General features: G+C 33.9%; 2 protein-coding genes across 4 annotated transcripts in view; both read right to left on the bottom strand.

Annotated features, from left to right (window-relative positions):
• Positions 1-5810, bottom strand: part of LOC139491987 (steroid 17-alpha-hydroxylase/17,20 lyase-like) — a 29440-nt gene extending 23630 nt beyond the window's left edge. Inside the window, exons 1-2 of one of the 2 annotated variants that reach the window (XM_071279996.1) lie at positions 5533-5764; positions 928-987 (exon numbers count right to left, since the gene is read on the bottom strand). The gene's annotated coding sequence lies outside the window, so the exon portion shown is untranslated. Of the gene's footprint in view, positions 1-927; positions 988-5532 lie in introns of both variants that reach the window. The other variant, XM_071279995.1, reaches the window with a different exon arrangement.
• A 3430-nt stretch (positions 5811-9240) lies between these two features.
• On the bottom strand, positions 9241-14330 carry LOC139491990 (steroid 17-alpha-hydroxylase/17,20 lyase-like). Of its 2 annotated transcripts, XM_071280000.1 has the most exons (5): positions 14098-14330; positions 12696-12818; positions 11851-11955; positions 11118-11252; positions 9241-9677 (listed from the first exon to the last, which is right to left on the bottom strand). In XM_071280000.1, the coding sequence occupies exons 1-5, from the start codon at positions 14273-14275 to the stop codon at positions 9325-9327; spliced, it is 894 nt and encodes a 297-aa protein (XP_071136101.1). In that variant the 5' UTR covers positions 14276-14330; the 3' UTR covers positions 9241-9324. The 2 variants fall into 2 exon arrangements, with proteins under 2 accessions (XP_071136101.1, XP_071136102.1); XM_071280001.1 differs by lacking the exon at positions 11851-11955.
• Positions 14331-22192: the final 7862 nt, after the last annotated feature.

Below are 22192 nucleotides of genomic sequence, written 5' to 3' on the forward strand. Positions count from 1 at the left end.
ACAGACAAACAATAGTACACATGACACAACATAGAAACTAAAGAATAAACAACACGAACCCCACCAAAAACTAGGGGTGATATCAGGTGCTCCGGAAGGGTAAGCAGATCCTGCTCCACAAGTGGCACCCGTACTTATAGTTGTACACTTACACAGGTGAGTTCATTTGTAGCGTGGATTTAATGACCGTTTATACCTTTGAAAGCAGCAAAATGGATAAGCAACCAGGGTCAGTAGTCCTTTTGCGCCAAATTTTGTTTTCCAAATGTATGAATTGCGCCAATAGTCGGAACTCATTTTCGCCAATTTACCTGTTCACATATCTATCATAGATATTAATGATTACCCGGATATATATATTTATTCTTATTTTTGGCTTAAAAAGTATCATATGTTCGGAGTTCGGAGATATTTCACCTAGAAGATGAGCATCTGGAGAGAAATTACTTAAAATGCATTAGATAGTCAATAGTACAGAGAGAGAATAAAACTTATTGCTTTTAAAAGAAAAGAAAATCGAAGCTTTTGGTGATAAAGTTTTAGCCACATATTTTGATGACACAGAGCTTTGTTCCCACCATGCGTAAAAACCGCAAAACGTACCAGTAATGGAGCATCCTGGAACGGGAATCGAACCAGGAACATTTGTGTTAGTAGTCCGATGCACTAACCACTACACCACGGTTCTAACGATGTTACAACATGTAGGTTGAGAAAATGCAAGATGACCTATCATTATTATTATATTTTTGAATATATATATATATATCAATATATACTACGTTTTGGTAAAGTATGAACAAATTCTATCATTTTTAGTTAAGACTCCCATATATACCACCTCAGATCATAATGATTGTCTAATTAGTCATTTACCGCAATGTCTATTCTATATACTATGATACTGACTTATTCATACGCGCTTACCCTATTGTTTTCTTGCTCACGACTCGATGATATATGTCTCCACTTCAGAAAGAATCCTACCTATTTATTCAAAAACTATTTAAACGCTATTTGTGTGTAGATAATTATCTGTTAGAAAGTAAAATTTCATCAGATATTTGATGATACAATTCCATTAAATATTGCACTATTTTGTATATTGACATTTGTGAAATAATCTGCTAACACTCGAGATTTTATACACGGCCGACACTCGGCTAACCGAGAGATAGGTCGGTTAATCTATATTGAGTATGCGGCTATATCGGCGGTGGGTCTGTTAATCGGGTTGGTTATACGTCTGTTAAGAGTAAAACTCACAATTTAATGTTAAACTCTGTTAAATATACAGATTTTTTGGCACATTATGAGAATCACATCAAAAAAAGAAAAGTGTCTGACAAAATGATATCTATCATAGAACATTTTCCACCATTAACAAAAATGCATAGTCTGCGTAATTTTAAGTAAAACGAAAAGGCGTCGCGCAAGTATGTGGTTTTTATGCTTGTACGCATAGCAATATTTTAGATAAAAGGCCAAAAACCATTTTTATATATGATTTAAAGGACACAAAGTAGTACTTTGGTTCTAAAAAATCAATTGTCATTGATAAATATTTCATAATTGTTATATAAGTTGAGTTATACCTCATTTTAATGAATATTAGGGGAATACAGTCTGTTAATGGGTTGGACAATTTAAATCGTGTCAGTTAAGAGTTATTTAGCCACGAAAATAGTCTTACTACCTTGAGTTTACATTTTCACATTGAAAAAAAATGAAATGTACTTATAACGAAAAAATTACAATACGGTGCAACAGTATCCTTATAGAAAGCGCACTTTTTTTTAAAAAAAAATCTCTGCATTTCATTAAAAGGGTGTGTCATTTCAAATTAGCGTTATATGGACTGATTGGCCGCTCGAATTCGCATGAATTTATTATTTACGCCAAGTTATCAATCAGCCTTATTTTTTTGTCTTTTCAAAGTCTGTAACATCTATGAATCTGTCATGTGTTGCAATTCAGCTGGTTAAATTACATGCGTTTTATTTGGAATACTAAGGCTTTTCTACCTTAGGAATAGATTACCTTATGCCGGCGTCACACATTGGCGGATAGACCAGCGTGCATCAAACGTACAGAGAAAACTGACAAAGTCGGTATACGTTAGTTGCACGCCATAGGAACGTTTAGCAATCGTTCAAAGCGCGTTGCATAAGTTTGAAGTACGTCGAAAAACAAAGGTAACATTGAGAAAGGAAATGGGGAACGTGTCAAAGCGACAACAACCCGACCATAGAACAGGCAACAGACAAAGGCCACCAATGGGTCTTCAATGTAGAGAGAAACTCCCGCACCCGTAGGTGTCCTTCAGCTGGCCCCTTAAAAAATATGCATACTAGTACAATGATATTGGACGTCATAATAAACTCCGAATTATACACAAGAAACTAAAATTAAAAATCATATAAGACTAACAAAGGCCAGAGGCCCCTGACTTGGGACAGGCGCAAAATTGCGGAGGGGATAAACATGTTTATGAGATATCAACCCTCTCCCTATACCTCTAGCCACTGAAGGAAAGTAAATACTCTTGATGAACGCTACAACCCGAGGAAATGTGTATGCAGCATAAAAAACATACAACATACGCCAACATACGTTTCTTGAACGCCAGATAAACGCTTAGCCTTAGGTACGCTTCTAGTACGCCCAATACACTCTTAAAGCATATTGGCAGCGTAAATGATTTTTAACACGCCGGAGCTATATATATACGCTGATGTGTGACGCCGGTATTAGTTGTATTTCCTGAATGCTTTTCAACTTTGTTTTTGGCCTTTTAAACATCTTTTTCGAGCGTCACTGATGAGTTTTTCGTAGACGAAACGCGTGTCTGGCGTAAATATAAGGCGCGAATATCAAATTTCAATCCTGGTATCTATGAGAAGTTTATTTCCGGTATGTATTTTCCTTTGTACCGAGTCATCATTCTCATTTTCTGCCGCCTAAGGAAATGTCTGTACCAAGTTCTAAACCGTGGTTCTAAACAAGAAATAGACATTAGTAAGTTTTTTTTTCATATTAGTGTTGGGTGCTGATTTAATGTGTAACAACAAGACAATTTTATATTCCTGTAAATCACAATAAATGCATAATATTAATTTTATTTTTCGAGTAATGATGTATTCCTATGATATCGTAAGTCATTTAGCCGACTCGCAGTCCGCAAACGTGCTTGTTTTTCTATCGAGTGACCTTCAAGGTGGTGTAGAGAAAGGTTGATGTTGAAAGGTTTGTCTATATTTGTTTGCATTATAAACATATTTCAGTTCTTTTGATAAAAAAATCAAAACATTACGAAGTTTATCTCTGATGTATGTACTTGTTAACTATGTACATGACAAATTGGTGCCATTTATATCAATGAAACAGAATCCACATGATATATGCGACCATTCTTTGATGAAATTAATAGTACTTTGATTTTACACTTTTTAAAATCATTTCTATCAATTTTCAGATTCCATTGTCTAAACTTATGTTTCATTGTTCTTGTGTTGTTTCCATTTATTCTAGCCACTAATCTTTGGCCTATCTCTTTATTCAGATAACATCACATATAGCAATTAAATTATACTTGTAATGTCATTCATAACTCTTAACAGACCAATTAACAGACCGAGTTTTATACATCCGACCCATTAACAGACCATATTTTTATCAAAAATTGATTTATGTCACCAAAATACAGTTTTTCGTGTAGATTTTTCACATATTGATGTTAATATGGTAAACAAACATAATGTCAGACTTTTTTCGATGTTCAAAAGATTGCATGCAAGTAAACTCAACCAACTTGTCATTTTTGTGTACATTTTGTGTGTGTAAAATGTGTATAAATTTATTGATGAGTAACTCGCCTTTTCATTTTATAGATCGTTTATTGAAGCTAGAAAAAAAAATAATGACACCACTGTATTCAGTACTCCAAATCATTTTGTCAGACATGAATAGTTTTTATGATATAAATATAATTAAAAAGTAATACAATGAAACATGCTGACCTTGCACTGATTTTCACGATAACACCTGATTAACAGACTTTAGCCAACCCGATTAACAGACCCACCGCTGATATAGCCGCATACTCAATATAGATTAACCGACCTATCTCTCGGTTAGCCGAGTGTCGGCCGTGTTATAGTAGTATATATCATGTAAACATTTGTCATCCATTTGATGAATCATTAAGGGGACTAACTAGGACGATAGTTAAATTAGATATCCCATCGTCGTTTTATATTTGTTCGTCTTCCATTAATAGTTCGTATCGAGTCGTCTTGATGTAGTGGTATGTATAGTGGCTCGATATGGTGAAAGTCTTGAGTTCGAATCCCATCATATACACTGGATTTGTTCTACGTGAATGTTGGTAGACAGTCTTTTCCGTATACTTAATTATAAGTTTTATAGTGGATTTGACATTCCGGCCAAAATGTTACAGAACAAAGTAAAGTATGCATAACAAAGAAACTCAAACTGGGGTGATCTGGTAGGGGTGATCTGAGTAGAGATCACCCCTGTTAGAACAAAAGAGCTGGGATGTCATATGCTCGATATTCATTTTTTAAAACTCGGTTGTGAATCTTATATCTCGTATTAGAACTTTGATTAAAAAATTAAATATGGAAAGAAATCATGTTTGTTGAGATAGTTCATAAGTGTTTGTCTCTTTTTATATAGATAAGACCGTTGGTTTTCCTGTTTTCATTGTTTTACATTTGTCACTGGGCCTTTATAGCTTGCTGTTCGTTGTGAGCCAAGGCTCTGTACATGTGTTGAAGACCGCACTTTTAGTCCTGAAACTAGTTATAAAATAACAGGAAGCAACAACCAAAAATTCATAACATATATATACATCACAAAAACCTAAACATACAAATACATATCTATTTGACATATAAAGTATAAAAGGTAAATTATGAACGATGGATGTAAAATAGTTAAAATAGAAAGGAGCGCATCGATGCGATGCATTTTTGTAGTGACGAGTCAGTTGACTGAGAAAATAATATATAAAAGGCCGAAGAAAACACAACAAATGTCAAATATTAGTATGGTCATAATGTACATAAAGTTCTGTGTTTACTCAAGTATTGTGCGACGTGGCCTTGAACTAAATTAATGGTTCACAGTTTGATAATCCACAAATACACGTCACGTCAACATTATATACGTATACAATTTAAATATTCAAACAACCCTGTACTTCGATGCAACTTTAAAGACAGGAAATGTAAATATCAGAACTCTCATTGTCCATTCGTTCCTTTATTGTACATGTAGCACCAGAGTGCAGAAAATTGTTACTGTACATGATAGACCATTTTACTCCAAGGGGGAGGGCTGTGTTATGCTGTTTTTTGGCTAAAAAAATATTCTGATCCCCTATCTGAAGAAAAAAAATATTGTGGTCAAGCAGAACACAAAAAGTTCTGAATCTAGATAAAAAAAAAACAAAAAACAACCACACACACACACACAAAGCAAAGAAACAGCGCTTGTATTGCCACTTACCTTTTCGTCTTTATCTTGCCCACTCTCAGACGACTCGATGTCCTTTTAAAACTTCAGAAAAGATCCAACCTAGTCGGATGCCTAGTTCATTAAAAAAGAGTTACAATTGTATGTTTGTGTGTAGATCTGCATCCGTTTGAAAGTAGATTCTCACAAGATATTTAAAATATAATCCCAACTATAAATATTGCACTTTTATAACCTTATATGTGTATTTTGAACTATTCTGTTATCAAGGCCAAACACTCGAGACTGGTAAGTTTAAAGAAACATTTATTGATTTACATTGTGTGTATAGTGTATGTAAATATTTGCCATCTATTTTAGGATTGACCGGGGTCACACATTGGGACTATGATTTAATGTCGATAATTGCTTTCATATGGTTTTATGCATTTGAATGGGAGAATATAGTTGGACCCCGCACCCCACCCCCTTTTACTCTGGGTTAGGAACCCCCTTTTTAAAATGGCTGGATCCGCGCCTGCAGGAGGCAGTAATCCAATGACCAATTGCAAATATAAGCCGACCTCATACCATAAAAATAATGAGGTATGATTGCCAATGTGATCACTATCCAACAAGAGTCTAATGAAATGGACAGCAATTATAGACAACAGTACAGACTTCAACACTGAAAAATCCATGCCGTATACAGTGGCGGATCCAGCCATTTTAAAGGGGGGTTCCCAACACAGAGTAAAGGGGGGTTCCAACTATATGCTCCCATTCAAATGCATTGATCGGCCCAAAAGGATCCGCCACTGGTATAGTCGACTTTAAAAGGTCCATACATAAAAAGAAATATGAAACAAGTCATTTGAGCAAACTTACGCCCTAATTCATGAGAAAATAATTTACGACAAAATAATACAAGTATGATTACATGAACGACTGAACTACCGGCTCATATTAACGTGGGACAGACACAAATTGATTGTGTGCGTTTGAGAGGGACAGTTACTGAAAGCTAGTTCAAAGTCATTACCAATTAATGAAAATATCCAATAAGTACACAACCTACATCCAAAGGACGTCATTAAAAGTCAGAGAAAACAAAACCTTACATTGTGCATTGCACAAATAAAGATATCGACAGATTATGATAAACCGAACACATTTTAATCAAGAATGTGTCCACAGTACACGGATGCCCCACTCGCACTATCATTTTCTATGTTTAGTGGACCGTGAAATTGGAATAAATTCTCTAATTTGGCATTAAAATTAGAATGATCTAATCAAAGGGAACATGTATACTAAGTTTCAAGTTGATTGGACTTTTACTTTATCAAAAACTACCTTGACCAAAAACTTTAACCTGAAATTTGCACTATCATTTTCTATGTTCAGCGAACCATAAAATTGGGGTCAAAACTATAATTTGGCATTTAAATTAGAAAAATCATATCATAGGGCACATGTATACTAAGTTTCAAGTTGATTGGACTTCATCTTCATCAAAAACTACCTTGACCAAAAACTTTAACCTGAAATTTGCACTATCATTTTCTATGTTCAGTGAACCGTAAAATTGGGGTCAAAACTATAATTTGGCATTTAAATTAGAAAGATCATATCATAGGGCACATGTATACTAAGTTTCAAGTTGATTGGACTTCAACTTCATCAAAAACTACCGTGACCAAAAACTTTAACCTGAAGCGGGACAGACGGACGAACGAACGAACAGACAGACAGACAGACAGACAGACGGACGGACGGACGAACGAACGCACAGACCAGAAAACATAATGCCCCTCTACTATCGTAGGTGGGGCATAAAATTAAGTTTGGAATGGGCTGATTCTTCAGAAAGATGTGAAGCACAAAAACAACAAAAAACATGACAGAAGATACATAGCACCGATCTGGGAGTACTTAAAGATAATTACTGAGAGCTAGTTCGAGGCCAATAAAAGAACAGAGTGCAAATGTCCTCCGCGTTGCACATATGTATTTGTCCAAGGATAAAGGCCAATAACTAAAAATAATCTTTTTTTTTCTTTAATGAACAATGAAAAAATTGAGAAATGAATGCTTTAAAACAAAATAACATATATTTCAAAGGAGCATAACTTGTTTAAAGCATTTGATCAGCACTTATTTTCGAAAGTATCAAACCTAGGCTAGTTTGATATTCATATTCATAAAAATCTGGCAAGAATTGTAGACATGAGAGCACTAATGATGCAATATTTCATATACTTAATATTTTCAAGGTACATAACTCTTCAAAAAATAATTAATCAGTACTGATTTTCAAACTCGTCCGAGACATTGCTAATATAACTGGACGGTTGGTATTTCTATGTCCCCTGTAATGTGCTGTGCGGGACATGCATAGACGGACGCCCGGTATTTCTATGTCCCCCTGTAATGCGCTGTGCGGGACACGCATAGACGGACGCCCGGTACATTGTATTTCTATGTTCCCCTGTAATGCGCTGTGCGGGACACGCATAGACGGACGCCCGGTATATTGTATTTCTATGTCCCCCTGTAATGCGCTGTGCGGGACACACATACGACTAATAATAAAAATGTTCCATAATTCCAGCTTTCGTTCAAATTAAAGACAAATGATAGCAATGATAGTGCCATTCCATATCTTTTGCTATGTATGTATATATTCGATTTCGGAGTATGAAAATAACGGTTCTTCTTATTTGAATAAAGCGAATTTTATTACACAACAAAAAACACTAGAGAATTCAGCAGTACAACAAATTAAATATATATAAAATGACAAAACATCATTCTGTTTTAAAAATAGTATTTGTACATTGTTAATATGAACCCGGTGGCGGATTCAGGGGAAGAGTTCCGTGAGTTGAACCCCCACTTTTTTTGGACGATCAATGCAGTTGAATGGGGATATATAGTTGGAACCCCCCTTTTTTAAATGGCTGGATCCGCCCCTGTTTCAACCTCTCTTTTGCAGTATACATATCCTGGCAGCGTTATATAATTTAATCATAATGGTAAACTAACAAAAATTACGATCTCGGAGAAAATTTCAAAACAAAAACACTCCAATTAAATTACAAAATCTAAAGCTCAAACACATCAAAGGAATGGAAAACAGCTGTAGCACATGCTAAAGAGTATCATTTCAGGGAGAAGATATTTTGAAGCTTTGAACATGTTAAAATGATGGTACTTTGGTAACATATCAACTATGTTATTTATTTTCATATTAAAACTGACTTGACAATGAAGCAATAAGTGTACTTCATCATCTTACACTACATGTTTACAACGATAATATTTTTTAGAGAATATGTGTATAGCGGCCTTTTTCTATTTCCAAATTGTGTTCACTTATACTGATCTTAAGTTTGTTCACAAATGACCACTTACCCTTCAAAAGCACCTGAGATTCGGGTTGCTCAGTTTTTAGTTTTCTGTGTTGTGTTTTGTAGACTGTTGTTGAATACAATCGGCAATCCTCGGATGACTCCGCTTCTCCCGTCAGAGTACGGAATCGGCCGAGTTGTGACGATTGCTGTTGAATATCCATTTGGTATCTTCTGCCTATCTTTTAAAGGTTTAAAAATCCTTAATAAATATACAGTCTTTTATATGGTGGAGCAGTATTATATATTCATAGTATTGACGATTGAAAACACGGGGGAATTATTTGTTTTGACTGACTATGTAGTAATCTTAACTGAATTTCAAAATATAGAAAAGACTGCCACACAATTGTGATAAAAGACATGTATTTGTCTATCATAGAAACACATTTGGATATTTTTATCTCCTCGCTAGAAATATACTTCTAGGAAGTCATGTCATGTTTCTGTCTTTAACAATTATTTCAAAAGGAGCTGGTTGTGGAATCAAACCAGATCCACCAAGTTTTAATTCAGGATTCGTTTCATCTGGCATGGTTATATCGAATCTTTGCATAATCGTTGCAAAAATCAAATGAAGTTCTGGTTTAGCAACACTTTCTCCTAGACACACACGTCTCCCTGCAGAGAATGGTAACCAGCTTTCTGGTTTTATACCAAGTTTTCCATTTTCGTCGAGGTAGCGTGTCGGATCGAATTTGTCCACGTCTTTCCAATAGTTGGGATCATGGTGAAGCGCCCAGTGATTTATCATAACCATTGTATCCTTAGGAACATCATAACCTCCTGGAAAAGATTTGAACAAGAACAAGATCTATATTTGCCGTGATTTTATTAATTCTTTTGATGTTTTTTCTTTAATCATGTCATGCCAGCGTCTTTACAAATCTTGCAATGTGAACAACGATTTAATGTGTATCTGGAACTACTTTTATCTGGTACGATATAGACTAAACGTTTGTAAGTCAAATATACCAAGTTCATGAACCCAGACCCTAAATTCAAAACACCTATAAAAAAAAAAGGCGGAATGTACCAAGGAGCCATTCAAAACTGAAATGTCTAAGGTAAACTGACAACCGCGCCATGGCAAAAAACGAAACCAATCGAGTACATATAAGACTAAATAGAAAACGAAAACTAAATAGAAAAATATGAACCTCGCCGAATACTTGGGGTAAATCGGGTGATCTATATAAGCTGCTCCGGAAGGATTGCCAGATCCTGCTCCACTAATGACACCCGTCATATTGTTCATTGCAAGTCCACAATTGGAACTGATCTGTGGTAATATGTGACATATATATTCAATAACGGCCAACCAACTCGTTATGTCCTTAAAATTCACGGAGCATTGACTACTTTACCAAATTAGCACATCATCGAACCCTTGGGTAAATAACTTCTTTGTAACCCAGCACGCAGCAACACTCTAAAGAAATGATGATAGGAAACGCAAGCTCTGGAATACCTTAACAATTGGAAAAAACATAATCCATACATACTGCAGGCGCTGTTGGAATGTTATATAATACATAGAAATGGATAGTACCCAAATGCAAAGCTGAAATTATTGTTTTGTCGAAAAGATTGGCCGACCCTCAGTGTCAATTTTAGATGTATGTCACGATATGATTAAATTCGTTTTGTTTTATTTTTTCTTACAGTCAATTACTGTGGTTGATGATGTTTACACAGTTTTGGTTGCTGAATCCAAATTATAGTCAAATTAAAATTGTATATCTGTTTGGGTTGCACACCCATTTTTTTGCAAAATAAGGAAACTATAAAAAAAAAAACTGTCATACAAATGGGATGTTTTAAGTTAATGAGCTGTAAAACCAGGTTTAATCCACCATTTTTTTTCGGGAAACACTTGTCCGAGTCGTATATGGCAGTGGTTTTTCACTTGTTCCGTTGATTGGTAGTATTTGATATTGTCAGGTTCGATGGGATATACGTATTTAACATGATTCCAAAAACGCCTGAGTGAAGTTTAATATTTGGGAGATACTATATATATATTTGTAGAATACGAACTTTATTCAATTCAATCAGCAATGAAATAGCTTGATGAGAGTGTTCAGAAAAACTATATCAACGCACTTGTGTATCAAATACTGTACAATGAAAAATAAAAATACCAACTCACTTGTGTATCATATACGACCCCTCCGCCTTTCCCCCTTTACCACCCTCACATATGGTACAACGAAAAATACAAACCCACGTGTGTATCACACACGGTAAAGTGAGGTAGACCAAAGGCAGACACTGTGCCAAGTCTCATGGCTTCGTGTAATGTTGCTTCCGTGTAACTGAGACTTTCTCGATCGTTCACCCCGGGTAATCTTTCTTTTCCTGTTGAAAAACAAGGTTAAGCTCATTAAGTTATGTATGTGTCTAAAGCATGAGTGACAAGAGTTCATCTTGATACGTCGACATGGTAAGAGTCGTCTGCTTTGCATTTATCACGTGACCGCCATGCGTGCGAGTTAAGACTCAGAAACTGTAAAGATCAAAGGGCCCGTGTCGCTCCCCTGAATCAATGTGTATCTTCAAAAATGAACACTCACCAATATTGCAGATATACTGCATATACATTTTCCCCCTTAAAATCACTTTCGGTTGGATTTCTTTTCGTTTTTCTTCTTCTTTTTTTCTATAACTTTTTGCCCAAAACACAAACAATGAGTGTAAATCGTCATTTAAAGGGCAATTACTCCTGCAAGAAAAATGTACAATTTCGCCAATATTAACATTGACCTATTACTAGATATAATTGCTTTATTTACAGTTTCTCTCTATATTGTCGCTACGGGAACAAAGTTAAATTGTGAATATGCGATTATAATAATTGGTTTCAAGATGGTCAACCTCCTTCGAAATGACGAACAAAAGCTGAAGGTATTACTAAGATTAAAATTTACTACATTTTTGTAGTAATAGAGTTGCTCACCAACAACGTTGTCTATTTCTTCTTGAACTTTACTTTGGATATCTGGTAACCCAGCCATGTAACGTATAGCAAAGTACAATGTTACTCTAGACGTATCAATGCCACCTAAGTAAAGATTCATATCATTATAAATCCAAGTGAATAATGTAGAGAATTTAAATAATGGACAGTTGATCACAGTTCGACAGCTGTAGTTTTTAGTGGTAGAAACACTATAACAGCCTTTACATAAGTATGAATACGAATATTCCTTTTTTAAACTTTATTTTATTCGTTTTACAATCACGTACCAATGGCTTTATTTTGTTACCCAAAGATAACACTTGCACTGACAACATTAAACTGCACAACAATGTGCAAACCAATTATTTTCATAAAAACACATTGCATACCGGGTAATTTATAAGCCATGCATTTTTTCAAGTCGATATTCTTTCTCGTTTATTTCATTTTGTCCATTTCATAAAATTGTATAAATCTGCAAAACATTAAGAATGCACCCCATATACAACATAGTTTACCTCCAGATGCACTCGAGATATGCTCAATTTAGAATTTAGCTCTTTATTTATGATTAAATTGTGTAGACGGTTGCAGTAAATTAAATCACCATTCTGCACCATTGAAAACTTATTTTTCGCGACAAAAACTCTTTAACTCTTTCATATTTACTTTGTCATAATTTCAAAACCAATTCGCGAAAATTTTTGATTGTGAAATTTCAAGTAATCAATAAACTTGATGCAGTAAGATTCGTGAAAATATAATCATTATACAGTAAAATAACTATCATAAGAAAAAATCTTTTCTTAAAATCATCTTTCTGGATGGAATTGGCAACTCACCACGAAAAATGTCTACTAAAGTTTGTCTGAGATGTGTGTCTGTTAATTGGGACATCATTTCTTCATCTTGTTCTGCTTCCTTTCTCGTCAGAATCAACGAATCAGTAAAGTCTCTTATATTATCTGAAATAATATTCTTTTAGATTTATAGTATTTAAAATGTTTAGCGTTTATTTCATGTGATGCATATTTAGTAGCAATGAATATTGATTATATACCTATATTATCAGATTATTATATGGCATTTTTCATATCGCATGTATTATCAGCCCTAGGTCAAATATCAGCCCAAGAGCCGTATGACTCGCGGGCTGATAATACATGCGATATGAAAAATGACATGTTATGATCCTTTTATCATATGCTTCAATAAAGGAGAAAAATAACAGATTCATAATATATTGATCCTTTTACGTGGTTCCCAAATAGAAGTTCAAAGAGTGAAAAGTTCACGGACGTCAGACCCCAAATTTAGGACATTCGATATGAAATCTTTCTAACATATGCCTCAACAGAGAAGAAAAACATTTTAATATGGACGAAAGGACAAAAAATAAAATAATTCAACAATATACATAATGAACACTGTTTGGAAAAGTCAACTTTTTTAAAAAGTAACTTTCTAAATCATGTTTGAAACTTTTAAAAAATGCATTTATTTAACAATGTTTAATAATTTGTTCGGTTTTTTTTTTTTTGTTTTTTTTTTTATCATTTTATACAATACACTTTCCAGTATCCAAATAATTGTTTTGTACATTACTATGTACTGTTTTTCACTGGAAACGTAGCATTCAGGTGTATTTTCCGGAATTTGCCAAGTATCACCGGAATGCCATGCGATAACATTACGGAAAGGCATGTGATAACAGTCATAACAGTCGAAGCATGTGATAAACTTTTCCTATCAGCCCGCTAAACACCAATTGGAAAAATATGGAATTTATGTTGATTTAATGCTATTATCATACAGTAAAAATCATATGTTATTTAGTCTAAGTATATGATAAATATATATATTGTCTGTGTGGCACAAAACACATCTGCTGATTCAGTTCAAAGATAAATATCTTGTCAATTTGATACCGACCTTAAAGATCGCACTTAAAAAATTACACAAACATTTATATAATTAGACATTCAAGGTAATTTTTTGGGGTCCCTAAACAGGATTTGAACTCGCACCTTCAATACACAACAATACCAATCGCTTAGCCTCATGTCCAGCGCTCTAGACCACACGACCACATCCGCTATATAAAAATAGAATTATAATAATCGTAGTGTTACCTTGTCACGAAAGGCGAATCATGAGACAAACATAGGACATGTGTTTTAATTGTGTGAAGATTTTATAGTATTATATATATATATGTGTGTGTGATCTTCCAAATAAACTCACCACAATCAAACGTGTCTTCGTGTTCTCTAAATTTTCTTTCTATCATAGCTATCATTTCGTCGAAAATTTCTTTAACTGTTCTGTATTTCTTAGTAGAACAGATTTTGTACATAATCGGAAACATATCTTCCACGAAACCCTTTCCTATAATGTCTGTGAAATCCCTGTCAATTTTCATAAATCTAACAAAATCCGGGTCATCTAATTCTGCACTGTAAAAACGAGGTTAGCGTATTAATTATCACGAATTATGGAGATTCCTGCTTTTTCAGAGAGAATTAGATTAGAAAGATGTGATATTAAAAACTCCCGTCATAAACGACCTGTTTGACCTTATCACCCAAAACTCTTTCCACATTTAAAGGTCATGTTTTGAATTATATTGGATCACAATAATAAGTCAATTGACTGATTGATAGAATTTTGGTGTTTTACGCCTCTTTCAGCACACTTTACAATACCATGACGGCGGCAAGTTTTCGTTAGAAAGTAGGAAAGAATACTCGGAGATCTGAATTAACTTGAGTTAAATTGGTTGTAATTGCTGTTATTGCTTGGGTTACCTCAGGTAACCCTGTTATGAAAACATATTAGTAGATACTTTGCTGATGTAAACATTTGTATTTTAATTACACAATTTCTTAATTTAAAAATGTAGGACTTCATAGATTTGCATTGTTTATTTGATGCATATATATTTAAAGGTGCCTGAGTTAACTTGAAATAAAAAGATTATCTTTGTTGTTATTGTTATGGTTACCCGAGGTTATCCTGTCTAGTTTTCCAGAATATACATTTTAAGTTGTAATAAACCATTTACTTTTTTATAAATTTGAACTTTATAGATGAGTATTGTTTATATGATATTTAGGAAAGGCGACTTAAGTTAACTTTATTTGAATTGATTATATCACACTTTACAATACCATGACGGCGGCAAGTTTTCGTTAGAAAGGAGGAAAGAATACTCGGAGATGTCCACCCACCTTCTATGATGGGAAACCTGGCGATCCTGGCGAATTAAGATCGGTATCGAACGCAATTTGCCACGATATCGAAGTCGAACGCAACTTGCCTTGATATCGAAGTCGAACGCAACTTGCCATGATATCGAAGTCGAACGCAACTTGTAATGACACTGAAGTCGAACGCAACTTGCCACGGCATATGAGTAGAACGCACCTTTACCACGACATAACCTCCGTTTTGACAATTAATTGATCATTGTAGATGAACTATATACCATTCTGCGACCTAGAATTCCAAAGAACAAGTCAATCAATCACCACTTAACACATAAATACTGACTATTGTCCAAAAAAATGAAGGATTGGAAGAAGAAAAAAACATTAGTTCGTTCATTTATCGTTTGGAATTACACACACATTCATAAACAGAACGTGTTATAATTATTGCGTTATCTAATTATATTAGGTTGTTTTAATATGTGGGATCTTTCATTTTTGTAATTTCGTTAGTTTTTAATGCTATTTTTCTCTATGCTTTAAACTTTTTGCCCATAATTCTCTTTTCTTTTTTTTTTGTCCCTTTTCTTTCTTCTTTTTTGTTATTGCCTTATATCCACTATTCACCCTCTAATATAACAGTTTAAACAACTTATTATATTTTCTAGCTAATACAAAAATTCTCTATCAAATACAATTACCTTTTTTCCAAAGCAAACTGCATGAAGAATATTAAACACCATTAAATCAATGTAATTCTCGGGATCAAATGGTCCATTTTCTTGAGCCATCAAAGATAAACATTTGTTCATTGAACTGTGAACAACTTCTTCTAATCGATTACCAGCTAAATATTGCCTATAAAATATATCAACCCAAAAAGTTTCATATATTTTGTCTTACGACTTATAAGCGAAGATATGTATAAAACATTTTGATCTGACATCATTGTAATTTGAATTTGAGAAAAGGGAGATTTTATGTATTCAACAATTTGACAACACACACTATCACTTAAAACAAACATAAGATACATGTATGAAAACTTGTTTTGTTAAAGCCTTACAAAAATAATCAATTGTATTGCTGATAATGATTTTGTTTGACGCCGGGTCTACACTACAAATAAACATTTTTTTCCAGCTGAACTAATGACGCATCCTTTCACCGCCTTCAGTCCCGATCAAAACCAGTTCTAGCAACCTAACATTCTCAGATTTTCTCTATGGAATTATTTCTAACTGGAAACTTGATATTCCACAGACTATCGTTGGGTGCTGTTTGTTATATTTTTGTTCTGTTCATTGCCGTTGAAGTCTGAATCAGCCCGTTTCATTTTTCTTGAAAAATGTTTCCAAATTGTTACCTGTTAAAACCTACTATGGGTTTTGCTCCTTGTTAAAGGCCGTCTGTACAGCGACAAGTATTTGTCTTTCTTTTTTGTGTGTGTTTTGTGTTTTTGTTTTTCAACGGTTTTTATTATTTTTTCAAATTTTGTACAATATTGTACATAAAAAAGTGATGTCCGTTGTACTTTTGTTATAACAATGGGCTATTAAAATTCCCATTGAATTAAATGTTTATTGTTATCTTATTTATAAGTATAAATGATTGTTCATGTTAAAAAATATGTACAGGACGTAATTGATTTTTTACTACATTCCATTTCATTCGTTCAGAAAGATAAAGAAGAATTAATACTTTTCCAGCAATTTTTCTATGAAGTTTCCATGTCGGTGTATAATTAGCAAAAGCAATATCACTTCCTCCCTCCGTGAACACGTCAACTGCATGTGCATGTAAAAATTGAAAGGAAAAAAAATATACATGATTTTTGGTGTTTAACGCCACTATTAAGTTGGTACCTAACACTACAGAGAGATAACTCTGTAAAGTCAGCTAAACGTTTTAATTACGTTGTGTTGTAAATGGAAAATTAAGCTTCTCAATGATCAAAATTGGTGTTTGTCAAACTGCTATATAACCAGTTTAATTTTTCTGACAAAACGGTTGGTTGAACATTTTGAAATTTATATATTTTTGTTAAAGGATCAAAGTAAATACTTTGACTAAATTTTATAAAAATTAAACGAACCAAATTGATTTTAGTGAAAGTGTTGGATACCACCTTAAACACCAAAAATTTACTTGGTGGATGAAGCCGGAGTACCCGGGGGAAACCATCGACTTTCGATAGGAAAACTGACATCCCTAGTCGATTAACATTAGAGTCCAGTGTACCAGCACGAGCGGACACAGCTTCAGCGTTAACTGACTAGTGATTACAGTAGTAAGTACTTTTTTCTCTTGACCACTCGGCCAACGAGGCCCCTCAGTATTCTCCGACAAATTAAGAGAATATTAATACATGTACGCTCTCTCTGTCAATTATCATTTCATTAGCTTAGCGGTAATGTATTACCCTGAAATAAGCAAACAACTCTGTAATAGGAAAATTTCGCAGGCGGAATTTATGTTTACTAAGCACTGGCACTTGTCTCAGATTTTCCCCCTCTATATATATACAATAATATAACATGTTATAAGGCTTATATAAAGAATTTTTTTCTGAGACAAATGCCTGTGTTACTAAGTACTTACATGCTCAACAGATTTTGATTCATGTTACTGATTTGACAAAAATAAGCCATTATGATTTTTATCTAGAATTGCTAAAAGTGCTGTAGGGTTTTACTTCATATTTGGTCTGCTCTATTTTAATTCATTTCAAGGTTATAACCTGCAATTAGTTTATGCTTACCTGATTTTATAAATGGTCTATTGGCAAAGTCAGCTTTCCTCTTAACCAATGCCTCTGTGACGCTGTTGATATCATTTAGAACAACCATCTGAAAGGGTCCTGTAAACAAATATAAATGTACATGAATTCCACTTTACGCTTGCAGCTCTCGAGGGGTGATCCGTAAACGGAGTGAGTTACGTACATATTCATAAATAATAACTTACAGCTACTCAAATAAATTTCATATTTCAATATATGACGATTGTGGTATAAAAGCCAATGAGATAAGTTCACCGATGGCAATTAGACATGGAAGTTTACTGCTTAAGGTCACCGTACGTTCTTCAACAATGAGCAAAAACCCAAAAACATACTTAGTTTAAACGTTTGCAATAATTTTGGATTTGTTTTACAGTGCTTTGGGTCGCAAATACCTGAAACGATTTAGTGTTTTTGTTGAAATTTGACCAATTTCATCTACCAGAACTCTTGTTTGAAATTGACCATGAACATTTGATTCTACAAGAACTCTTGTTTGAAGTTGACCATGAACATCTGATTCTACCAGAACTCTTGTTTGAAGTTGACCAATGAACATCTGATTCTACCAGAACTCTTGTTTGAAGTTGACCAATGAACATCTGATTCTACCAGAACTCTTGTTTGAAGTTGACCATGAACATCTAATTCTACCAGAACTCTTGTTTGAAGTTGACCATGAACATCTGATTCTACCAGAACTCTTGTTTGAAGTTGACCAATGAACATCTGATTCTACCAGAACTCTTGTTTGAAGTTGACCATGAACATCTAATTCTACCAGAACTCTTGTTTGAAGTTGACCATGAACATCTAATTCTACCAGAACTCTTGTTTGAAGTTGACCAATGAACATCTGATTCTACCAGAACTCTTGTTTGAAGTTGACCATGAACATCTAATTCTACCAGAACTCTTGTTTGAAGTTGACCATGAACATCTGATTCTACCAGAACTCTTGTTTGAAGTTGACCAATGAACATCTGATTCTACCAGAACTCTTGTTTGAAGTTGACCAATGAACATTTGATTCTACAAGAACTCTTGTTTGAAGTTGACCATGAACATCTGATTCTACCAGAACTCTTGTTTGAAGTTGACCATGAACATCTAATTCTACCAGAACTCTTGTTTGAAGTTGACCATGAACATCTAATTCTACAAGAACTCTTGTTTGAAGTTGACCAATGAACATCTGATTCTACCAGAACTCTTGTTTGAAGTTGACCATGAACATCTGATTCTACCAGAACTCTTGTTTGAAGTTGACCATGAACATCTGATTCTACCAGAACTCTTGTTTGAAGTTGACCAATGAACATCTGATTCTACCAGAACTCTTGTTTGAAGTTGACCATGAACATCTAATTCTACCAGAACTCTTGTTTGAAGTTGACCATGAACATCTAATTCTACAAGAACTCTTGTTTGAAGTTGACCAATGAACATCTGATTCTACCAGAACTCTTGTTTGAAGTTGACCATGAACATCTGATTCTACCAGAACTCTGGTTTGAAGTTGACCAATGAACATCTGATTCTATCAGAACTCTTGTTTGAAGTTGACCAATGAACATCTGATTTTACCAGAACTCTTGATTGAAGTTGACCAATGAACATCTGATTCTACCAGAACTCTTGTTTGAAGTTGACCAATGAACATCTGATTCTACCAGAACTCTTGTTTGAAGTTGACCAATGAACATCTGATTCTATCAAAACTCTTGTTTGAAGTTGACCAATGAACATCTGATTCTACCAGAACTCTTGATTGAAGTTGACCAATGAACATCTGATTCTACCAGAACTCTTGTTTGAAGTTGACCAATGAACATCTGATTCTACCAGAACTCTTGTTTGAAGTTGACCAATGAACATCTGATTCTATCAAAACTCTTGTTTGAAGTTGACCAATGAACATCTGATTCTACCAGAACTCTTGTTTGAAGTTGACCAATGGACATCTGATTCTACAAGAACTCTTGTTTGAAGTTGACCAATGAACATCTGATTCTATCAAAACTCTTGTTTGAAGTTGACCAATGAACATCTGATTCTATCAAAACTCTTGTTTGAAGTTGACCAATGAACATCTGATTCTTTCAAAACTCTTGTTTGTCTGGTCGCTTTTATTTCATTAACTAGATGTAACTACAGTGTCTTCTTACTTACCAAGTTTTATTGTGAAAACAGGTCCATATATCTTCGTGTATTTTGAACATATTTCGTGAAGAAATTTAGCTTTCATGACTGAATAAAAATAAATAAATTAAGTTCAAACGTAAACAAAAAAATCACTAAAGAAAATATTTTCAAAATTTGTAAAACATGTGCAATATTGCTTTATTGATCATAAACATTATTCCTTTTTCAAATTAACTTTTATAAGTCGAGAAAAAAATCTGGTGAAAAAGTGAAAAAGGTCAACCATGCAAAGACAATCAAATATAACTTGGCAAACCAAAATTGATATAGAGGATTTCTTTCAAAATTCGGTTGCTTTCTTATTTATGTGTATTCCACACTTCCACATCTCCATGTGTATTTTAATGATAGTTAATGTAAATAAAATATTCGAACATTAAACTCTAAAAGTTTAAAAAGGTTTTCGTTCTTGGCGAAACAAATATACGTTTACACGGATAGCGTATATAAACTGTACTACTAGTAATTGGATAACTATACCCGACCGTGTAAAGGCTGTATAGCCAGTCAAGGTTGTTAAAAACATCCATTTGTTATAATAACTAATAGTGCTCTAGCTAGAAATCAAAAGGGGCAGGGTGCCAGTGAAGGGCAGGGCACTTTTTATGATAAGAAAAGGCACTTCTCATTTTTTTTGTCTACGTTTCTGTGTGTATCACGAGTTAACGAATCTCTTTTTTTTTTACTGTATATGTTGTTTTTTTTTAAATAAAGATGCTTTTCAACTATAGTCTTTATTTCATTGTTTGTGTAGTTATGAATGATATAGTACATCTTCATCAACATATTATGTTTTTAGAGTTTAACTTCACTACCCATTATCAATTATAGCATTTAAAACATGAAACATTGAAACTGAGAGCATTACTAATTTAACAATGTTTAGAACATGGATTGCTAAAAGTATAATTATCAAGTAGAAATTGCAATATATATTTTTTAATATGTTCAAAGACAGTTAATATCTTTAAGGTTACATTATTATGTTATTATATATTCAATTGGTAATTTATTCCTTTTTTTGATACTAGATAATATTTTTAGAGCACAAATTTGTAATAAGCTAAAACAGGGGAAGTAACTCCAAAATCAATTTCCACCACGTTTGGGTTAATTAAAACTGTGCTAGTCGCTAACAAGTTGAGAAGGAAGGCATTTCTGTAAAGGCATAGTTTTATTTTGATGAGTAAAGTCATGAAAGTCTTCATTTATATACGCTCTTCCATTGTGACTTGGAGATCGAAAATGCCGACCCAAGCTAAACACACTCGCTGACACATTCATCAAAAGTATGACATAAAGATACATTGTCCTAATTAAATTACCTGGTTATAGTCTATATCAAATTCCGATCGGAGAAAGTTTCTTATGTATAATATAGTCCTTGTGTAAAAACATACCTACCTTCATAATTCCCAATCAGAGGCCAGGCGAACGGCCCTGGTGGTAATTTATATTTCCATCTTCGACGAACCTTATAAACAATAAGTAAAACTATTATTCAAATCAGAAATGTCTGTATATTTAATGCAGATAAAACTGAAGACATCATTCTACAATCGATGTGAAGCTAAGTATATCATGTATATGTAGGTGAACAATATATAAATAGTTAATTTTACAGATAACTGTCACTGCATAAAAAATGACCTTGTTAAAACAGAAGCGCTTTATTTAATAATACTAAATATGTTTATCAATGAGCTGTGAAAGTATACGTCAATGGACAGCAACAAATACGAAAAATTATACACATTAAATTTATAGGACAACAAACCGTCTTCGACAATATTCTATTGAAACACCAACCCCACGACAAAAACAAACAATACACATCTATAGCATATAGGAAAGCAAACCGTCTTCGTCAATATTCTACAGAAACACCAACCCCACAACAAAAACAAACAATACACATCTATAGCATGTATAGGAAAGCAAACCGTCTTCGTCAATATTCTACAGAAACACCAACCCCACAACAAAAACAAACAATACACATCTATAGCATGTATAGGAAAGCAAACCGTCTTCGTCAAATTCTACAGAAACACCAACCAAACGACAAAAACAAACAATACACATCTATAGCATATATAGGAAAGCAAACCGTCTTCGTCAATATTCTGTTGAAACACCAACC

Source organism: Mytilus edulis, chromosome 10, assembly GCF_963676685.1.
Source record: "Mytilus edulis chromosome 10, xbMytEdul2.2, whole genome shotgun sequence".
NCBI classification, from domain to species: Eukaryota; Metazoa; Mollusca; class Bivalvia; order Mytilida; family Mytilidae; genus Mytilus; species Mytilus edulis.